Source organism: Triticum aestivum, chromosome 1B (genome assembly GCF_018294505.1).
Source record: "Triticum aestivum cultivar Chinese Spring chromosome 1B, IWGSC CS RefSeq v2.1, whole genome shotgun sequence".
NCBI lineage: Eukaryota > Viridiplantae > Streptophyta > Magnoliopsida > Poales > Poaceae > Triticum > Triticum aestivum.
In genome coordinates this window covers 8,129,103-8,146,074 of record NC_057795.1, presented here as the reverse complement: position 1 = coordinate 8,146,074, position 16,972 = coordinate 8,129,103, and the positions used below count along the sequence as shown (strand labels likewise).

The 16,972-nt window shown below is 45.0% G+C and overlaps 1 protein-coding gene and 1 pseudogene across 1 annotated transcript; one reads left to right on the top strand and one right to left on the bottom strand.

Annotated features, from left to right (window-relative positions):
• Positions 1–272: 272 nt before the first annotated feature.
• On the bottom strand, positions 273–1,543 carry LOC123075553 (putative flavin-containing monooxygenase 2; annotated as a pseudogene).
• A 9,295-nt stretch (positions 1,544–10,838) lies between these two features.
• On the top strand, positions 10,839–13,670 carry LOC123083859 (indole-2-monooxygenase-like). The gene is made up of 3 exons (XM_044505750.1): positions 10,839–11,222; positions 12,452–12,880; positions 13,017–13,670. Exons 1-3 carry the CDS (start codon positions 10,875–10,877, stop codon positions 13,668–13,670), a joined length of 1,431 nt encoding a protein of 476 aa, XP_044361685.1. The 5' UTR covers positions 10,839–10,874.
• Positions 13,671–16,972: the final 3,302 nt, after the last annotated feature.

Below are 16,972 nucleotides of genomic sequence, written 5' to 3'. Positions count from 1 at the left end.
CCAGTCTGCCAGGAATCCATTTTTCCTCTGGTAATTAATCCCCATGTCTTGACACAGCTGATCATTGCACAGGATGTGGACCAGTGCAATACACGACCGACGGAAGTGGCTTGAAGCGTACCGTTTCATATACTTGTCCCACTCCATTATATTCTCCTCCATAGATTGGATACTAGGCAAACAGAAGCTGCCGTGAAGGAAGTGTGCTAACCACTTTGACCGCAGCTCGAACGCGTGCAGGTTTGACACATTCTCGCAGTAGCCCATGATCGCTAACTGGGGGATCCTAGGATGGACACATTGCCTGCATGCATTGATCAAAATAGCCATTAATCGTAGTCCACTCCAATGAATTTAGAGATTTGCTTGCAGGTGCAAAAATTTTATGTTGTTTTGTATTCACATTAATTGAAGAAAGAGGAGGCGTTCCACTTCCACGGCATATCCGAGTCAGGCACTGACTTTACGGCCTCGCAGGCGGAGGAGGAGAAGGAGGCGGAGGACCCGATTGCTTTTTTGAAAAAAACTAGGGACCCGGTTGCATTTTTATCCTGTTTATGTGTGGGGTCGGGCTGTCAGATTCGCGTTTAACCCAGGCAAAGCGAGCAGTTTTCACACCTGGTAGTTTTTTGTCACGGATTAATAAAAAAGTGATAGTTTTCGGGACAAAATCGTAAAGTGGTAGTTTTCTGTCACGTTTCCGTGAATTGTGGTAGTTTTTGGTTAAATACTCAGTTATAGCAAGTAAAGATAGAGGCTGGACAGGATATTACCGTTTACATTTGCGCATCGTGTGGCAACGTCCAGAGCAGACTTTTGGTAACCGATGACAGTGACGAGCTTGCCTTTGATGAGTTGGGTGGCCTTTGTATCGTTCATGTTGGAGAAATCCATGGAGTGGATCACAGTGCCATCAAAGGCCTCTGGTCCTTTCCCAAGCGGGAAAGCGGGAATATTGGGCCTGCCACTGAATCGTCCGAGACAAAGAACCACAAAGTCGGCCACATGGATCTGTTTGTGCTTGTGCATGCAGAAGTCATCAGAATTTACCAAACATTCACTTAGATTTTACAGTAACCAAAACTTTATCATTGCTCACCTCAACATGGTCCCCGCGATGCACAGTGAGGCTCCACTCGCCCCGACCGCTGCCGAACGCCTTGCCATTGCCGGCTCACTGATCCCACGCCATCATCTCCACCTCGTTCACGTCACTGGAGTACTCTAGAGCAGCAACCCGGGTGCCAAACCTGATGCACTCTAGCACGCCGAAGTGGCGCGCATAAGAGCGCAGGTAATCCGTGACCTGGTTATGGTCAGGGTACAAATCTGACACTCCCGGTGGCCACTGAAAGTCGGTGAACTGGTAATATGGCCGTGGTGTCTGGAGCCGCGTTGAGGGGAGCGTGTGTGCCCACACGCCACCGATGGCGTCTGCGTCGGCCTCAAACAGGACAGGACGGAAGCCATGCTCCAACGCGTGCTTGCACGCAGTGAGGCCGCTCACCCCGGCTCCGATGATGGCCACCCGCTTCTTCTCCATGGAAGCCACGCAGCTTTGTCCTCTTCTTTTCCCTTCAGAAATGTGAAACACTTGGCTAGTTAGTAGTAGTATGCTATGAGCCTATATCACTGACTTTATAGCTAGTCTACTTGCTCTGTCTGGACTCGTCGTGACCCAATGGGACAGAATAACTATTTTCTCCCTCTTATGTATCTCTCCATCTTTTCTCTCTCTCTTTGAGTTGCTCCGAACACCCTTTGCTTTTAGACTCACCTTGGAGCTTCTGGCTCCTATCTCTCTCGCCTCCAGCAGTCAGTGCGGGTACAGTTTAGGAGATTAGCTCATTCTTGTAGGATAAGTGTAGGCTTGGGTTTGCCTCTAGTGTGTCAGGCATTATTTCATGTAGGAGCTTCACTCCGACGTCGACTAGGGGCGAGCAGGGGTCATCTTCCATGGCAGATGAAAATGGTTACGGGATCCAACCAAAGCTCCCCCAATAAGTATATTGTCGCAGATCCCTCTTTCTACCCATCTCACCGTAGTGGTAGAGAGGAAACATTGACACATCTAGGCTCGGCTTGGGTGGTATCATGTCTGATATGGATTTTCGGCGTAGGACCTGGAGCATGTGCAATGCCTCCCTTTTGAGCTGTCCCCAGCGGTGCTTGCAGGGGAGTTACAGATCTCTTGTTGGTAACTTTGGTGTCCTCGCAGCCCATGGCCAGTCCATGTTGCACCGCTTGGCTCTGTTGGTCAAAAGGCAACCTATCATTTCTAAACGCCCACTCCTGCAATATCTCCTGTTGGTTATACAAGGTCATGGTTGTGTCTTTGTGAAATTAGCTTGTTGAAGGCATTGCTTAGAGTTGATTGAACGTGATGTTTAGGGTGAAAACCCAGGATGTAGCCTTCGGTGGATGGATCCGGCGATGTTTACTTCTCACAGGCGTTGTTGTTGGACAACCTTTCTTGTTGTCATTGTATTTTCAAGGGAGGATTGGGGCCGAAATGGTCATTGTTTTAGTTCATCGATCGATATTTTGGTCTCCGCATTTTCTTTTTCTTTTTCTTCCTCCTAGGAATATTTCCGGTATATATGACTTTGCTCTATGGCGAATAGATGATTTGTGTGTGCGTCAGTGTTGATTGTATCCATCCTAATCATGCCAATCGGGTGTGTGCTCGTTGTGTTTGTATTTTCTTGATGCTTTATTCTTGTTGATGAAGCAACATAAGCCGCTGGCGAAGAAAGCTCGAAGAGCTTCCCTTCATTCGCTTCGCGGGAGTCGCACTGCTTTTCTCCCGTTAAAAGGTGGGTACCTTTCCCTAAATCCTTCTAAATAAGAAATATCTTAGCAGACTATTCTATGGATAAAATTGGTTTTATTTTATTGGCTGGATTGCTTCCACGACAAGAACGTATTACGCATAGTCTTCCAATATTGCATATTAAAATACCATTGCTTTTAGGCCGACGGAGCAAATCAATAAAAACAGGTCAGCAGACTAGTCTGCCGATTAGAATTATTTTATTTATTGCCTATGCCACTTGCACTCGATAATATAGTATGCCATATGGATTCTTCAATGTTGCAGTTTAATAACGTAACAATACCAGTGTCTAACCAGAGGAAACAACTCAGCTCGGAAAGTCAAAGGATACAAATAATTATTATTGGCTACGTTGCTTCGATGACAATACTATAGTTCCCGTCTGAATTTTAATTTTTAGTCCTCATGTATTTTGGATCAAATTTTAACCATATATTTAACTAGTAAAATACCATAGTATAGTATTTTACTTTCTCGGAGTGACACCCATTTTTCCTCCTAGGCTCACACCCCATGCCTTTGCATAGCTGGTCATTGTGCCATATGCCGATAGAACCGACGCAAGATCGACGGAAGTAGTCACCAGAGTAGCATGTCATGTATGCCTCCCAGTCTTTTACATTTCCCTCCATTGATGATATGGCAGGCAATCGAAACCCCCCATCGAGAAAATGGGCCAGCCACTTGGACCGTATCTCGGAGGTGTGTAGATCTCCCATGCTCTCGGAGTAGCCAGCAATTGCTAACTCGGCAATCCTTGGGTGGACGCATAGCCTGTCAAATTCATGACAATTATGGTTAATTAATTGTGCTACATAGGTAGGCATAACATAGCTCATGCAAGTTGACCAAAAATTAAAAAGGGTTGAAAGGAACTTAAATTGGCACTAGATGGTGTGCCAACAACGATTTCTCTGAACAAAGGCGAGGCGAACAACTCTTTCAGCTTCTGATCTCCATTATATCCGGTCGCAAAGATCACAAGGTCTCTCTTGATCAGTGCAGACTCACCTTTTACAATGATGCCATCTCTACAGAAGCTTTTTTTTTTTGTTTTCTTGAGAATAATGCTTCCCTGATCCACCTTGTCCTGGAATTTGTCTGGCATTACCGCAATAAGCCATGAGCTCAAAGCTTAGAAGAAGCTATGTTCCGGCACGATGCCATGCTTCCTCATGGGCACTGCCCACATGTAGAAGCTCTCAACAAACTTTGATAACATCCATCTCTGATCAAGTTGAATTAATGCACGAAATGAGAACATGCATATATAAAGGCCGATCTATTGTTAGATTCTACACCTTATTACTTCAAATTCTACTCGTACCACACTACAAAAAAAACTTTACCCAAAAGAGAGTGTTTTTTTGTAGCACAGGCTACATAATACCCACTATCCTAGGCGTTCATTGTGGACTTGGGTGTGAATGTGGATGTGTGCCTGGAAAAGAAGATTAGCAGCTGTGTCAGACACTGCTTCCTAGTCGAGTAGTCGGAGGCGAGGCCTACAAATTTTAGAATTTTGATAGGTCTAATCGAGACACGGTAAATGACATGATGTGCCAATGGGTTGTCAGACTAGCCCCACATGCTTTCTCTCGGTGTCACATGCATGCACAAATCGGCAAATTTGACAAATTTGATCTATAGACGCAATTAAATCACAGAATGAACTGTTCGTAAAACTATTTCACGCGGCTGACCCGTGGCGCCTAGCTCTCAGGCGCTGCACCAGTGCAACGCCTGGGAGCTAGGCGCTGCACTAGTGCAACGCCTAGGAGCTAGGCGCTACACTGTATGGTGTGGCGTCTAGCTCTCAGGCGCTGCACCAGTGCAACGCCTGGGAGCTAGGCGCTGCACTAGTGCAACGCCTAGGAGCTAGGCGCTACACTGTATGGTGTGGCGCCTAGCTCTCAGGCGCTGCACACGACTTAGTAATTTTTTGATCACACGTGTGCGATGCTGGCCGTGTAGCGCCTATCTGTGAGGCGTTGCACGGTGTAGTGTGGCGCCTTCGTGACGGGCGTCATACAAAAAGGTCAGCCGCGTGCAATAGTTTCACGGATAGTTCATTCTATGATTTGATTCCATCTATAGGTCAAATTTGTCAAATTTGCCGCACAAATCTCACTCTCCTCATGCTCTCTCTACCCAAGAATCAGTCTGACACATGCATGCATGCGCAACACAATCTCTCTTTGCTTCCAATTTTCTCTCACATGCATGTACGAAAGCACTGTCTCACTCCTGATGCTATCTCTCAAGGCTCTCACAGCCACTCTTTCATACCTTTTTTCTCTCTCTAAAAAATTCGCTCACAAGAAAACACTCTCTTTCCTCCGCCTCTCTCTTGCAGCACATCAACACAATCTATCTCCTCCTATTTCTCCAGCTCTCCCTCCCCGTCTCCCCGAGACTGTCACGTGTGCACAGTGATCGTGGTTGGCAAAAGTCAGCTTTCTCTCGGCCACTCTCCACCCTCTCTCTCCCTTTCACATCCTGCTGCATGCACTAGCATACAGGCCTAGGGCCCTAGCCCACCTTTGGGTACTGTTTATCTGTACATGACCGCGCGCCCTGCAAATTACATTGCCTGATGTTCCTTTCCAGCACAAATCCCAAAGCAAACGAATTGACTAGATAGGAGGGACCGTGAAGCTCGAGCTACAAAGAAACTTTACCCAAAAAAAATCATAACAAGGGTGACAAGAAGGTAGCAAGCAAGCTAAGGAGCAGCCCCTCGCCTGGCTTGTGAACTAGGAGCTCGGACAAGCGATTGAAGTTGAAGAAAGCAACTGGGACACCCCAAGCGTCGAAGTCAGGGATGATCCATCTCTTCGTCCGAATAATCATTGTGCAAGGATTCGTCGGACTGTTCATGTTTGCACAGTCCGTGGTGATGTCGAGAGTAGACTTTTCGTAGCCGACGACAGTGACGAGCTTGCCTTTGATGAGTTTGGTGGCCTCTGCATCGTCCATGTTGGTGTGATCCGTGGAGTGGATCACTGTGCCATTAAAGGCCTCTGGGCCTTTCTCCCGTGGGAAAGTTGGAATACTGGGGATGCCGCTGTACCATCCGACGCATGGCACCATGAAGTCGGCCACGTGTGTCTACATATGCCATAAATGATCAACATTGGCCAATCCGCTGGCACTCTAACCCCAGTTTTTCAACAAGTGAATCTAGTTTATTAGTAGATTCTAAGTTCACAGAATGCATCAACATTAATATCAGAAATTCTTGTAGACCAAGTGTGTAAACCGTCTTTCGATTCTTGTGATATTGAAGGCGGTTTGTGCACATGGTACTACGGAAGCATACAAGTTTGACAAAATGTGGAAATCAAAGAAGACCCAGAAAAAAAATCATGTTTTCATGTTTGCAAATTAAATACGTTGATGGGCCGGTGTGCCGTTGCTGCTCCTGAGAGTTACCCTCAGCTCTCCCCACCCCCTTGTAAAATCTGAATTCTCTGGTGGCTTTTGGCCCTTTACGCAATATATACAGGTGGTGGAAGGGCTTCCTTTCCACCCCGGTGAAAATTCAAAAAAAAAATACGATGAAGAGAATTCAGGGAAACAAATTGGTCAGGTTGTTTTAGAGGAAAAGGGCACCTGCCCCAGCTCCGTTGTACTCCCTTCGATCCATATTAATGTAATAAATTAGCGACAATTAATATGGATCGGAGGGAGTATAAATAAACCGAAGGAGCCGTCTTACATCACACACCCCCAGCTGGCTCACGGGGCACAGTAACCACATATGCTGCCTCAGGTGCCACTATAGGGCAACAGAAAATAGAACACATAAGCAGTGGATCCCCGGAATAACGAAGCAGTTACGCCCTACATCACAAGTACACTAGACTACAATCGTAGCTGTTAGGCCTGGTAGGATCCTCAGAAAAACTGCGTCTCCGTCCAAATAAGCTGTTTTCACATCCCAATGTTGGGGCAGCAAGTGAACCATGGGGCGGGCACAAGGCCCACGCAGGGGTAGCCGTCTACACGCTCGCCACGTCGTCCTCGCTTCCGGCTTGGGTGCTCTCTAATCTGAATTGAAATCAAAGAGGAAAAGGCATTCCCATCTCCACGTATCAATCATCCACATCGCCTACATCTAAGCCACGCCGTCTCCAGCTCCGGCTCGTTCTCAGTTTGGCCACACATGTGACACCATGCCTTGCTCTCACTCAAGGGGGCGCTCCGGGGTCAGCCTCGGAGCTCAAACTGACCCAAATTCGTTTTTCAGTCAATTTACATATAGCAAACACGCAAACAAAACTCAAATTGACACTCCGAGAATGTGTCGACTTAGAGTTGTGGCAAGGGACGTAATTTGAACTTAGATAGTTGACCAACTAAAAAATATTTCTTTTGTTCTTTCATGATTGCTCAAACCTCAACGTCGTTCCAGTGCTGCATGGTGAGCCGCCACTCGCCCTGACCGCTGCCGAACGCCTCGCCGTTGCTGGCTCATAGTTCCCAAGCCATCATTTCCTCCTCAGCACCGGTGTACCCCAGAGCAGCAACCCGGCTGCCGAACCTGATGCACTCTAGCAAGCCAAAGTGGCATGCGTACCAGCGAAGGTACTCAATGACCTCGTTATGGTCCGGGTACAAATCCGACATGCTCGGTGGCCACAGGAAGTCCATGAACTCATACTGTGGCCGTGGGGTTTGGAGGCGCGTCGAGGCGTGCCGGTGCGCCCGCACGTCGCCGATGGTGTCGGCCTCGGCCTCGAACACGAGTGGCCGGAAGCCACGCTCAAGCAGGTGCTTGCAAGCTGTGAGGCCGCTCATGCCGGCGCCAATGATGGCCACCCGTTTCTTCTCCATGGAACTTGTGCAGGAAATATTGGACTGGTTTTTCCTGGTGAACTGTGAAACACGCTTTGCTAGTATGGTTTGACAACCTTGAGATTTGTTTCTGAGAGATGGAGAAGTAACATCATATTTCATACGATAGAACCATTTATGTCATTCCTAATCTATTCTGGACATTGCCGGTCACTACCAATCTTTTAAGTTATTTCCCCAGTGTAGAGTCTATCACCGTCCCAAGCGGAGCCGTCCCCGGTGATGACGCCACTGGGCATATGCTAGGGACCTGATCATGGTTTTTATCATCTCTTTCGAGTTCTCTGTTTTTTTGAAATACTTTTGATCTATTTAAGAGGGCAGGCCTGGCGCAGTGGTGAAGTCCTCCCACTTGTGTCAAGAGGTCCTTGGTTCAAACCAACCTCTCCGCATTGCACTTCGCAGGGGCAAGACTAGGTTCTTATAATCCCACCCCAGACCTCACCTTGTGTTGAACTTTTATGCACTTGGTCTGTTCATTTGTACTTTCGATCTATTCACCATTTGTCACCACAATACTGTACAGAACATCTGTGTACCGCCCTCAACGCCCGCTCCCTCCTCTCTTCTGAATTATCCATCGCTACACAGTTCCCAAGGACTAGCAAAGTTGAAATAGCGTGATTCTTTGGTCATTTCAATGGGTTCAGAAACCACACATTCAAGAACCAAGAGGAAAATAGAGCTCGAATCCATAGCATTCTCCATACGCCCCGAATTTCCATTTTTGAGCCCAGACTCATCTGCATCCGATAAAGAGAAAATTCACAAAACATACTAAAAAATACAAAACAAACCTAATGTTTTTTGCATGACTGATAATTTGATGCGTGAGGTGTGCTCCAAATTGCAAATCATTTGGACATATGAGTAGCTCTCAACAAAAAAGGACAAATTGGACCGGAACGATACATGAACAGTGAATAGTCGCATACCCCAAAATTTCCTTTTTTGCTGCGAGCTACTCAGATGTTCAAATGATTTAAAATTTGGAGCGCACCAAATTCTTCCATGCTAAAATATTTGGATTTTTTGAATTATTCTAGTATTTGTTTTGAATTTTCTATTCATTGTGGGTGGTGCTGAGCCTGGGCACAGAATCTCCTCGTCCCACCCACCCACCATTCATTAGCAGCCATATTACCACACATCTTTACCACCAACCGTTTGACTCGAATATGCATTCTTGTATGTCTTGTGGCGCTTTAATCATAGCTTAGCTTGGTGTGGTGTGCACTTTGTGAAGACTTTTGTCCCGTTGCCTGCAATAAACCAAGCAGTCATCGGTTTCCTCTTCCATGGAATCATAACAACTTTCTTGCTAATCTCCCCCAAGAAAAGCTTAAGGTTCCTTCGTCTCTCGCCGGTGCCGCCACCGGTCCGCCACGTCTCTGGTAGCCTTTTATTTATTTGTTTGAGGGAACGTCTCTGGTGGCCTTAATGCTATGATGGCATGGTGGATCCTGGCCCTTGCCGGCGGGAGAGCTCTGTTTTTAGATGTTTCTTTAAATATTTTTTTAGGTTTTGTGTCCTACTCAGGAAGACAAGACGGTGGCTGCTCCTTGAAGATGGAATAAGATTCTTCCCGCCTAGCCCTGTCCCAGTGGTGTATCTAGTATCGTCAGTGGGCGTGTAGAGGTCTGTCTCCGACGGAGCTATCCTTTGTGAATTTGTTCGGATCTGGTCTACGTTCACATTTCTTCAAGTTAGGTTCTTTCGATCTATGCTATTTTTCATTGGCGGTGGTTGTTGTTCTACTACGTTAGTCCCATGGGGTCTTAGCACGACGACTTCTCGACTATCTACTACAACAAGTTGTGCCTGGCTCCAATGAGGAAAGGGCGATGACACCGCGCGACTCAGTTCTTGTAGTCGTTGCTAGGTGGTCTACGGATCTAGATGTATTTCTTGTTATTTCTGGTGTTCGTTGTACTGTCGTGATTAAAGATGAATAGATCAGAAATTTTGTCAAAAAAAAAAAAAATTCAACTCAAGCAATACACATCCAATCTACAGTTAAGATCGTTGATCCACTCATCAAAACTTACGTGCCGTGTAAGTGCTGCATTCACCTAGTCACCAAGTACGGCATCACGTGGAATATGGTGCACCCTAATGCTATATATCACGTGCTACGCCACGTTAATTAATGGACTTGTCATGCTGTGACGCGTACGTTTACGCTACTGCTGCACATCTGCTACGTCCCGTTGCCTGCAATAGACCTGATAATTTACTTACAAATATCATGGTAAATCCGATGCACTTAAAAAGTAGTTGAAACATACTCGGTAACCTCATTGTAAACACCATGATAGTTTATGTAGATTGGAACTTTTGACCTAGAAAGGTCGTGAAAACATGAGATTTAGTTGACGATCTCATCACAGCGTTTTGTTTATGTGAAAACGGTATTTCAATCATACCGACGATTTGAGCTACAAAACATTCTGAAAGAATATTTGTCGATATTATTAGTTTTCTTGTTATATGCATCTATGTTTAAAAATGCAGTCCCTGCCGCTGGAGCTTCACGCGTGCATGCGTCGCTCCCCTCGCATGTATGCAATCATTTCGATTTGTTACTAACCACCGATCACTCAGTAGTTAGTCCAATACATGAATCAAATTTCATTTCTTTTCTTATAGGAATTGAGATACATGTCATCTAATTTCCTATGACTTTCCTCTTCCTAAGATATTTTTATCCTAAGAACAAGACCTAAGAAAATCATACAAAGTGAGATGTCATGTATCTGAATTCCTATAGAAAAAGGGGTGTGATTAGGTGCATAGAATAGAAATTTTTACGATAATGTTTCCTTACTTCGGAATATGATAGTTTGTTGCTGCCGTGTATGAGCACAACAAGTTGAAGACTAGTGGTGCAGCCCTATATTTGTAGTATAAAATAAGACAGTACCCTTGCGATTCACAAGCAAGAGTTGGCTGGTAGATGATAAAATTAGTCTGTTTCACATCTCAACTCCTACGGAGCTGGCGTACGAACATCATGAAAGACCTTGTGCACCAACTCCTGCAAGGGGCGTCTCCACGAGAATGGTTTCTCTTGCTCTTCTTCCTCTTTGTGCTAGTCCTTGTACACTACTCGTTGACTAGGTTCGCTGCAAAGAGAGCAGACAGACAGCAGGTAAACCGCCGTCTCCCACCTTCACCCATGGCGCTGCCCATCATCGGCCATCTCCACCTTGTCGGCTCCATACCGCACGTCTGCCTCCGTGATCTCGCCAGGAAGCATGGCCCCGACCTCATGCTCCTCCGGCTTGGCACCGTGCCTACTCTCATCGTATCGTCACCGCGTGCCGCTGAGGCCGTGCTGCGCGCGCACGACCACATCCTCGCATCACGCCCACACTCTGTTGTCGCCGATATCATGATGTACGGCATGTTGGACGTTGGCTTCGCCCCCTATGGTGAGTACTGGCGGCAGACAAGGAAGCTCGTCACCACCCACCTTCTGAGTGCCAAAAAGGTGCAGTCGTTCCGCAGCGCCTGTGAGGAGGAGGTAATTTAATATGAACATATTCACCTCTAACTTTACTGTTGTTTAAAACTTTAAATTGCACACAAGGGTCATCCGCCGCCTCCAGCGCCTGACGCGTGTCCTGTGTGTGGCCTGGGCTCCGCACCACACTATTCTCCAGCGTTATTGCAACTAGATCTTTGTTGCCATTTTTTCTTCAACATCACTTGTGTTGCAAAAGTTCCTTCCAAAGCAACATCTATGTTGCAAAAAAGTAAAGACGTAAAAAAAAAACTCCAACTAGACCTCTGTTGTAAAAAGAAAATCTGCAACACAATCTTTATTTAAAATATTTCAGCAACAGTACCTGTGTTACAAAAGGGAACTCACGGCATGACTTTAGTTGTAAAAATTAGGGAAACGCAGCCACGAGATTACGCCCGATCTGACAGCTAACAACCTGGCGGACCTTTTCACATCCCTTTCTTTATACACATGCCACAAAACTAACCATTTCTTTGACGGGATATGTTTATATGAACATGGTATGTGCTATTTTAAAAATGTTGCTAAAAACTGTTAACATGTTTCTTTTTCATCCGTCGTGCTCCAGCTTGCAACTTTGAATTACTGGTCCCTAGTTTTTCTGTTGACTTGATAATTGCTCGTGCTTTGCAGCGGGGTAAATATTCTATAAGTATGTTAACCCATGATTTACCTGCTCATATTGTTCATGTAAATAAATGTTTATTAACTCCTTCTCGTGATATACCTAACTAAATAAATATTAGGATTTTATTTGCTGAAAACATATTGGAGAAACATAATCAGTAAAAGATGGTATAATTAATTAAAATGATTTTCAAGGAAAACGGGTGGGAAAAAAACAAAGATACAAGGGAAAAAAATCAAAACAGATAGAGGGACCGAGAACGCTACTTATGGTTGGATGAAGCGTTGTGCCTGGCAGGAAAGGGAACTTTACGTCATTGTAAGTAGTAGAAATAGAGAAGTAGGCATGGAGGTGGCCGAGCTTTCCAGGTCAACCGGCTTGCGGGCTGGGTCCTAGATAGGTTGGGGGGACTTAGGTCATTGTAATTGTTTCTTTTTTAGTCTCTGATCTTGGTTATGTATTCTAGCAATAGTTTGTATGCATATCTTACTTTCCATGACGATTAAAAAAGACCTCAAGAAAGAATAGATTTCATTTTGTAGAGGGTAATAGCTGTGAAAAATTAGCTAACCCTGACGTCCTAACATATGAATGATAGGTGAGCATTGCCATGGCCAAGATCAATGAGGCAGTCGCAACAGGTTCAACGGTGGACATGAGTGAGCTGCTAAGCTCGTTCACAAATGACATTGCGTGTCGCGCTATATCAGGCAAGTTCTTCCGAAAAGAAGGGCGTAACAAGCTGTTCCAGGACCTGATCAATGATAACACACGACTGCTAGGAGGATTCATCCTTGAGTACTTCCGTGTCCTGGCTAAGGTTAGTGTGCTGAAGTGGGTTGTCTATTCAAAAGCCGAGAGAATGAAGGAGAGATGGGCTGATCTACTTGAAAAGGTGATTGATGACCATGATAGCAAGGACAGCGTGATGTCTGATAAGAAAGAGGTTGCTGATTTTATCGATGTTCTGCTATCTGTTCAACAAGAGTATGATCTAACAAGAGAGCACATCATAGCTATGCTGGCAGTAAGCATCCATGCCTCCGGCTGTAATATCTAAATAAAATAATTACACATGTCATGCGCACCATCATTTCATAGCGGAGACAGTACATGTCGATTTGGCTAGGTTGATCTAACAGATTTCTTGTTAATATTTGGAGGACATATTTTTTGGAGCAACAAGCACATCATCTCAAACCCTTGAGTTCACCCTTGTTGAACTTGTAAAGAGGCCACACATGATGAGGAAGTTACAAGACGAGGTCAGGAGTAACAGCATACATCGGGGAGAAGGAGCATTCAGCAAAGTCAACCAGAACAACATGATTTACCTCAAAGCAGTCATAAAAGAATCGCTCCGGCTACATCCTGTGGCGCCTCTCCTTTCTCCGCATCTTGCAATGGCTGATTGTTGCATCGATGGTTACACAGTTCCGAGTGGCACACAAATATTTGTTAATGCTTGGGCTATTGGCAGAGACGCGAGCTCCTGGGAGGACGCAGATGAATTCATGCCTGAAAGGTTTTTAGATGACGGCAAAGCAGCACATGTCAATTTCAAGGGAAATGATTTCCAATTCTTGCCATTTGGGGCAGGACGAAGGATGTGCCCTGGAATCAACTTTGCGGTTGACAGCATTGAGATCATGTTGGCGACACTTATGTACTATTTTGATTGGGAGCTACCCCAAGGGTTGGAACCAAATGATGTTGATATGACGGAGGTGTTTGGGCTAACAGTGCGCAGAAGGGAGAAGCTTCTCTTAGTTCCCAAATTATCTAGCCACCTACATGGATTGGATATTGCACCGTAATAGCACCATCCTCTTTTCTTAAACGTATATTAAGTGAAATAAAGTGCGACCATAAACCTTGCGTTTCTATTGAAAAATAAAAATAAACACTTCTTGTTTGATCCTCCAACCTCTGCACCAAGAGGATGCAAACATCCCAACAATAAAATTTGTTGTCATCTAGCAGGCTCAGTGTCTGCTGATGTCCCACAACCATGCCTCCTTGGTCTAGCCTTATTGATCAGTCGGCCAACTTCTGCATGAAAATACCGCATATAGATAGGTATGCTAGACTCATGCGGCACAACTTTGGTTTTAAAGAGTTGCATGCACAAGCTGTATTTCTGCTTCGTACAAATGGAGGCTAGCATATAGATTGAGAAGCGACCAACCAAGAAACAAAAACGATCACAAATGAGTATTAAACATAACTAACACCGAATAATGCATCACAAGTAGTATGTAACTTCATTGCATAACTATTGACTTTCATGCTTGCATAGGGAATCACAAACCATAACACCAATACTTTTACAAAAGCATAATTACTCACCAAGATGACTCACATATTACTATCTCCATATCGCAAAACTATTGCAAGGAATCAAGTTTATAATATCCAATGATCTTCATGAAAGTTTTTATTATATCCCTCTTGAATATCTATCACTTCGGGACAAATTTCATATCTTAAGCAAATTATCATTGCTAATAACATGCTCTCAAACAAATTTAAGGAATGTGCGAGAGCTTAAATATTTTTTCAAGATTTTTATCTCTCAAAATAATATAAGTGAAGCATGAGAGGATATTTCTTCAAAAGAAATTATAACTCTCAAAATAATCTAAGTGAAGTATGAGAGCATTTCTTTAAAATTTAAACCACCACCGTGCTCAAAAAGATATAAGTGAAGTAATAGAGCAATTCCATAGCTCCAAAAAATTTAAGTGAAGCACATAGAGAAATTCTAACAAATCATGGCATCATTCTGTCTCTCTTAAATATGTATGTTCAGCAAAGATGATTGTGACAAACTAAAAAGCAAAACAAGCAAAGACTCATATAATGCAAGACGTATGTGACAATAAAAATATAACTCCAAGTATAATTACCGATGGTCGTTAGAAGAAACATAGGATGCCCCCAAGTTTAGGCTCTTTTCACTCCTTATTCCTTCATCCATCGTGATCTCACCCCAAACTAGAAAACTTCAATCGCATAAAACTTCAGAGAAAAACCTTCGTGAGATTCGTTAGTATAGTAAAACAAATCACCACTTTAATAATGTTACAAACCCATTCATATTTTATTATTGCATTTGACCAGGTATTTCAACTTTACTATGGCTTATACCCTGATACAATCCATAGATTCATCAAAACAAGCACACAATGCAACGAAAACAGAATCTGTCAAAAATAGTACAGTCTATAACAATCTGAACTTTGACCATACTTCTGTAACTGTAAACATTCTGAAAAATTAGGATGACGCGGAAAATTTGTATATCAATCACATGTAAAAAATTCAGAGCAAAAGCACGTTTATGTGAATTTACAAAATTCCAGAGCTGGGCGCAAAAGTTTCTGTTTTTCAATAGGATCAAATCAACTATCATCCAACATAATCCTAAAGGCTTTACTTGGAACAAACACTAATTTAAAAACTAAAACACAATCATAATAGTAGCATAATTGTGCAAACACACAAGAACAGAAATAAAAGCAAAAAACTTATTTTATTCATCGGGTTGCTTGCCAACAAGCTCTTTCTTTCCATTAAGATACGCGTGTAATATCAATGATGCTCACATAAAAAAATGAAACATGAGGAGAGCATAAAAAAGCATGTGAAAAACACGCTATGTCTAAAATACTTCCTATCCATTGGAATTTTATAAGCAAACAAATTATCAAGACAAGAAATATCTAGCATATGCAAGGAAGAAGAAAAAAATAATAGCAATCTCAACATCAAGAGAGGTAATTTAATAACATGAAAATTTCTACGACTATATTTTCCTCTCTCATAATAATTACATGTAGGATCATAATCAAATTCAACAATATGGCTATCATATAAAATTACATATGAGTCAAGCTGCATCGCTGAATCACATCCCAGCCGGCCAAGACGATCTGATGTGGATTTTGTTTTCTAGTCCTTAGATGTTTTCCTGGCATGGTCACCACAGGCCAGTATTCTCTCTCTCTCTCTCTCTGCATAACTTGCACCACATTACAAACCTTAGTCTACAGAACTTTTTTGGGGGTTCTACAGAGGTGATTTATGCGTAGCAACTTATACAAGGTTCCATGATTTTTTATCAACCACTCAGGCGTAAATTATACCGATAATCGGCACAGCAGCAGCACCAGATGATATTTTTATCCCAGAGAACCATGCAATTCATATTTCATTTTACCTATTTTTTAGCTTATTTGTTACTTAGTTGAGAAGCCATTGGCCTTTATTAACTTGTTCATGCTACTTGTTGACGCCCCGACGCCCGACTCCTCCCGACTTCTCCCGTGTCGCCCCTGCACGGCGACCGGGGGGAACCCTAGCGCCGTCGCGTCCTCGTCCCTCCCCCGACCTCTCCTCCTTGCCGCCGTCGGGGCGCGCCGTAGGGCAAAGCCCGGTCGGCGTCGGCGGCGGCGGGATCTCTTCTCCCATGACTCGCTCGATCTGGCGGGCGGATCGCGGCGGTGGTTGGCGGCGTGCTGGAGGCGGGGCGCGCCGGCGCGGGCTTGGGGGCGACGGCAGTTTCCCCTAGTGTGCATGGGAGTCCGCTCGGGGCGCGCGGCGGCGACCCTCGGCAAGCGGTGGCGGGCGCTGGGCTCTCGGCGGCGCTCCGGCGTGTGCAGGCAGCGGTGGTCCCTGTGCGCGGTCGGCGGCTCCATCTCTGACCCGGACGGCGCGGGGGATGGCGGCGGCCCGGCGTGGCCGGCGATCTGATGCGGTGGTGCCGGTGCTCCAGGGTTCTGCCTGGTGGTGCTGGTGGTGATTGCGGCCCGTGCACGAGAGTTGGATCCATTCGAACTGATTTGGGTGAAAACTTGCCTTCGGCGTCTGCTAAGGCCGGCGGTGGCGGCGCTATCTGCGCCGTTCCCTTCTTGAAGGCATCGCCGTGGAGAAGTTCAAGGCCACTCTCTGCTACCTCTGGGGGAAACCATAGATCAGATGATCGGATGACAACGGCGCTCTGGTGTCGTTCCTCCCTTGGGGGCGTCATTCTTGGAGGTACACACGTGATCGAGGGACCAGAGGACGAATTCTTTGGTGGAGCGGTGCTTCATCCTACACACTGATGGCGACGGAT

Coding starts and splice junctions, on each gene's coding strand:
- LOC123083859 (XM_044505750.1), top strand. CDS start 10,875: ATGGCGCTGCCCATCATCGGCCATCTCCACCTTGTCGGCTCCATACCG. Junction 11,223..12,451: donor GCAGCGCCTGTGAGGAGGAG/GTAATTTAATAT, acceptor TATGAATGATAG/GTGAGCATTGCCATGGCCAA. Junction 12,881..13,016: donor ACATCATAGCTATGCTGGCA/GTAAGCATCCAT, acceptor TAATATTTGGAG/GACATATTTTTTGGAGCAAC.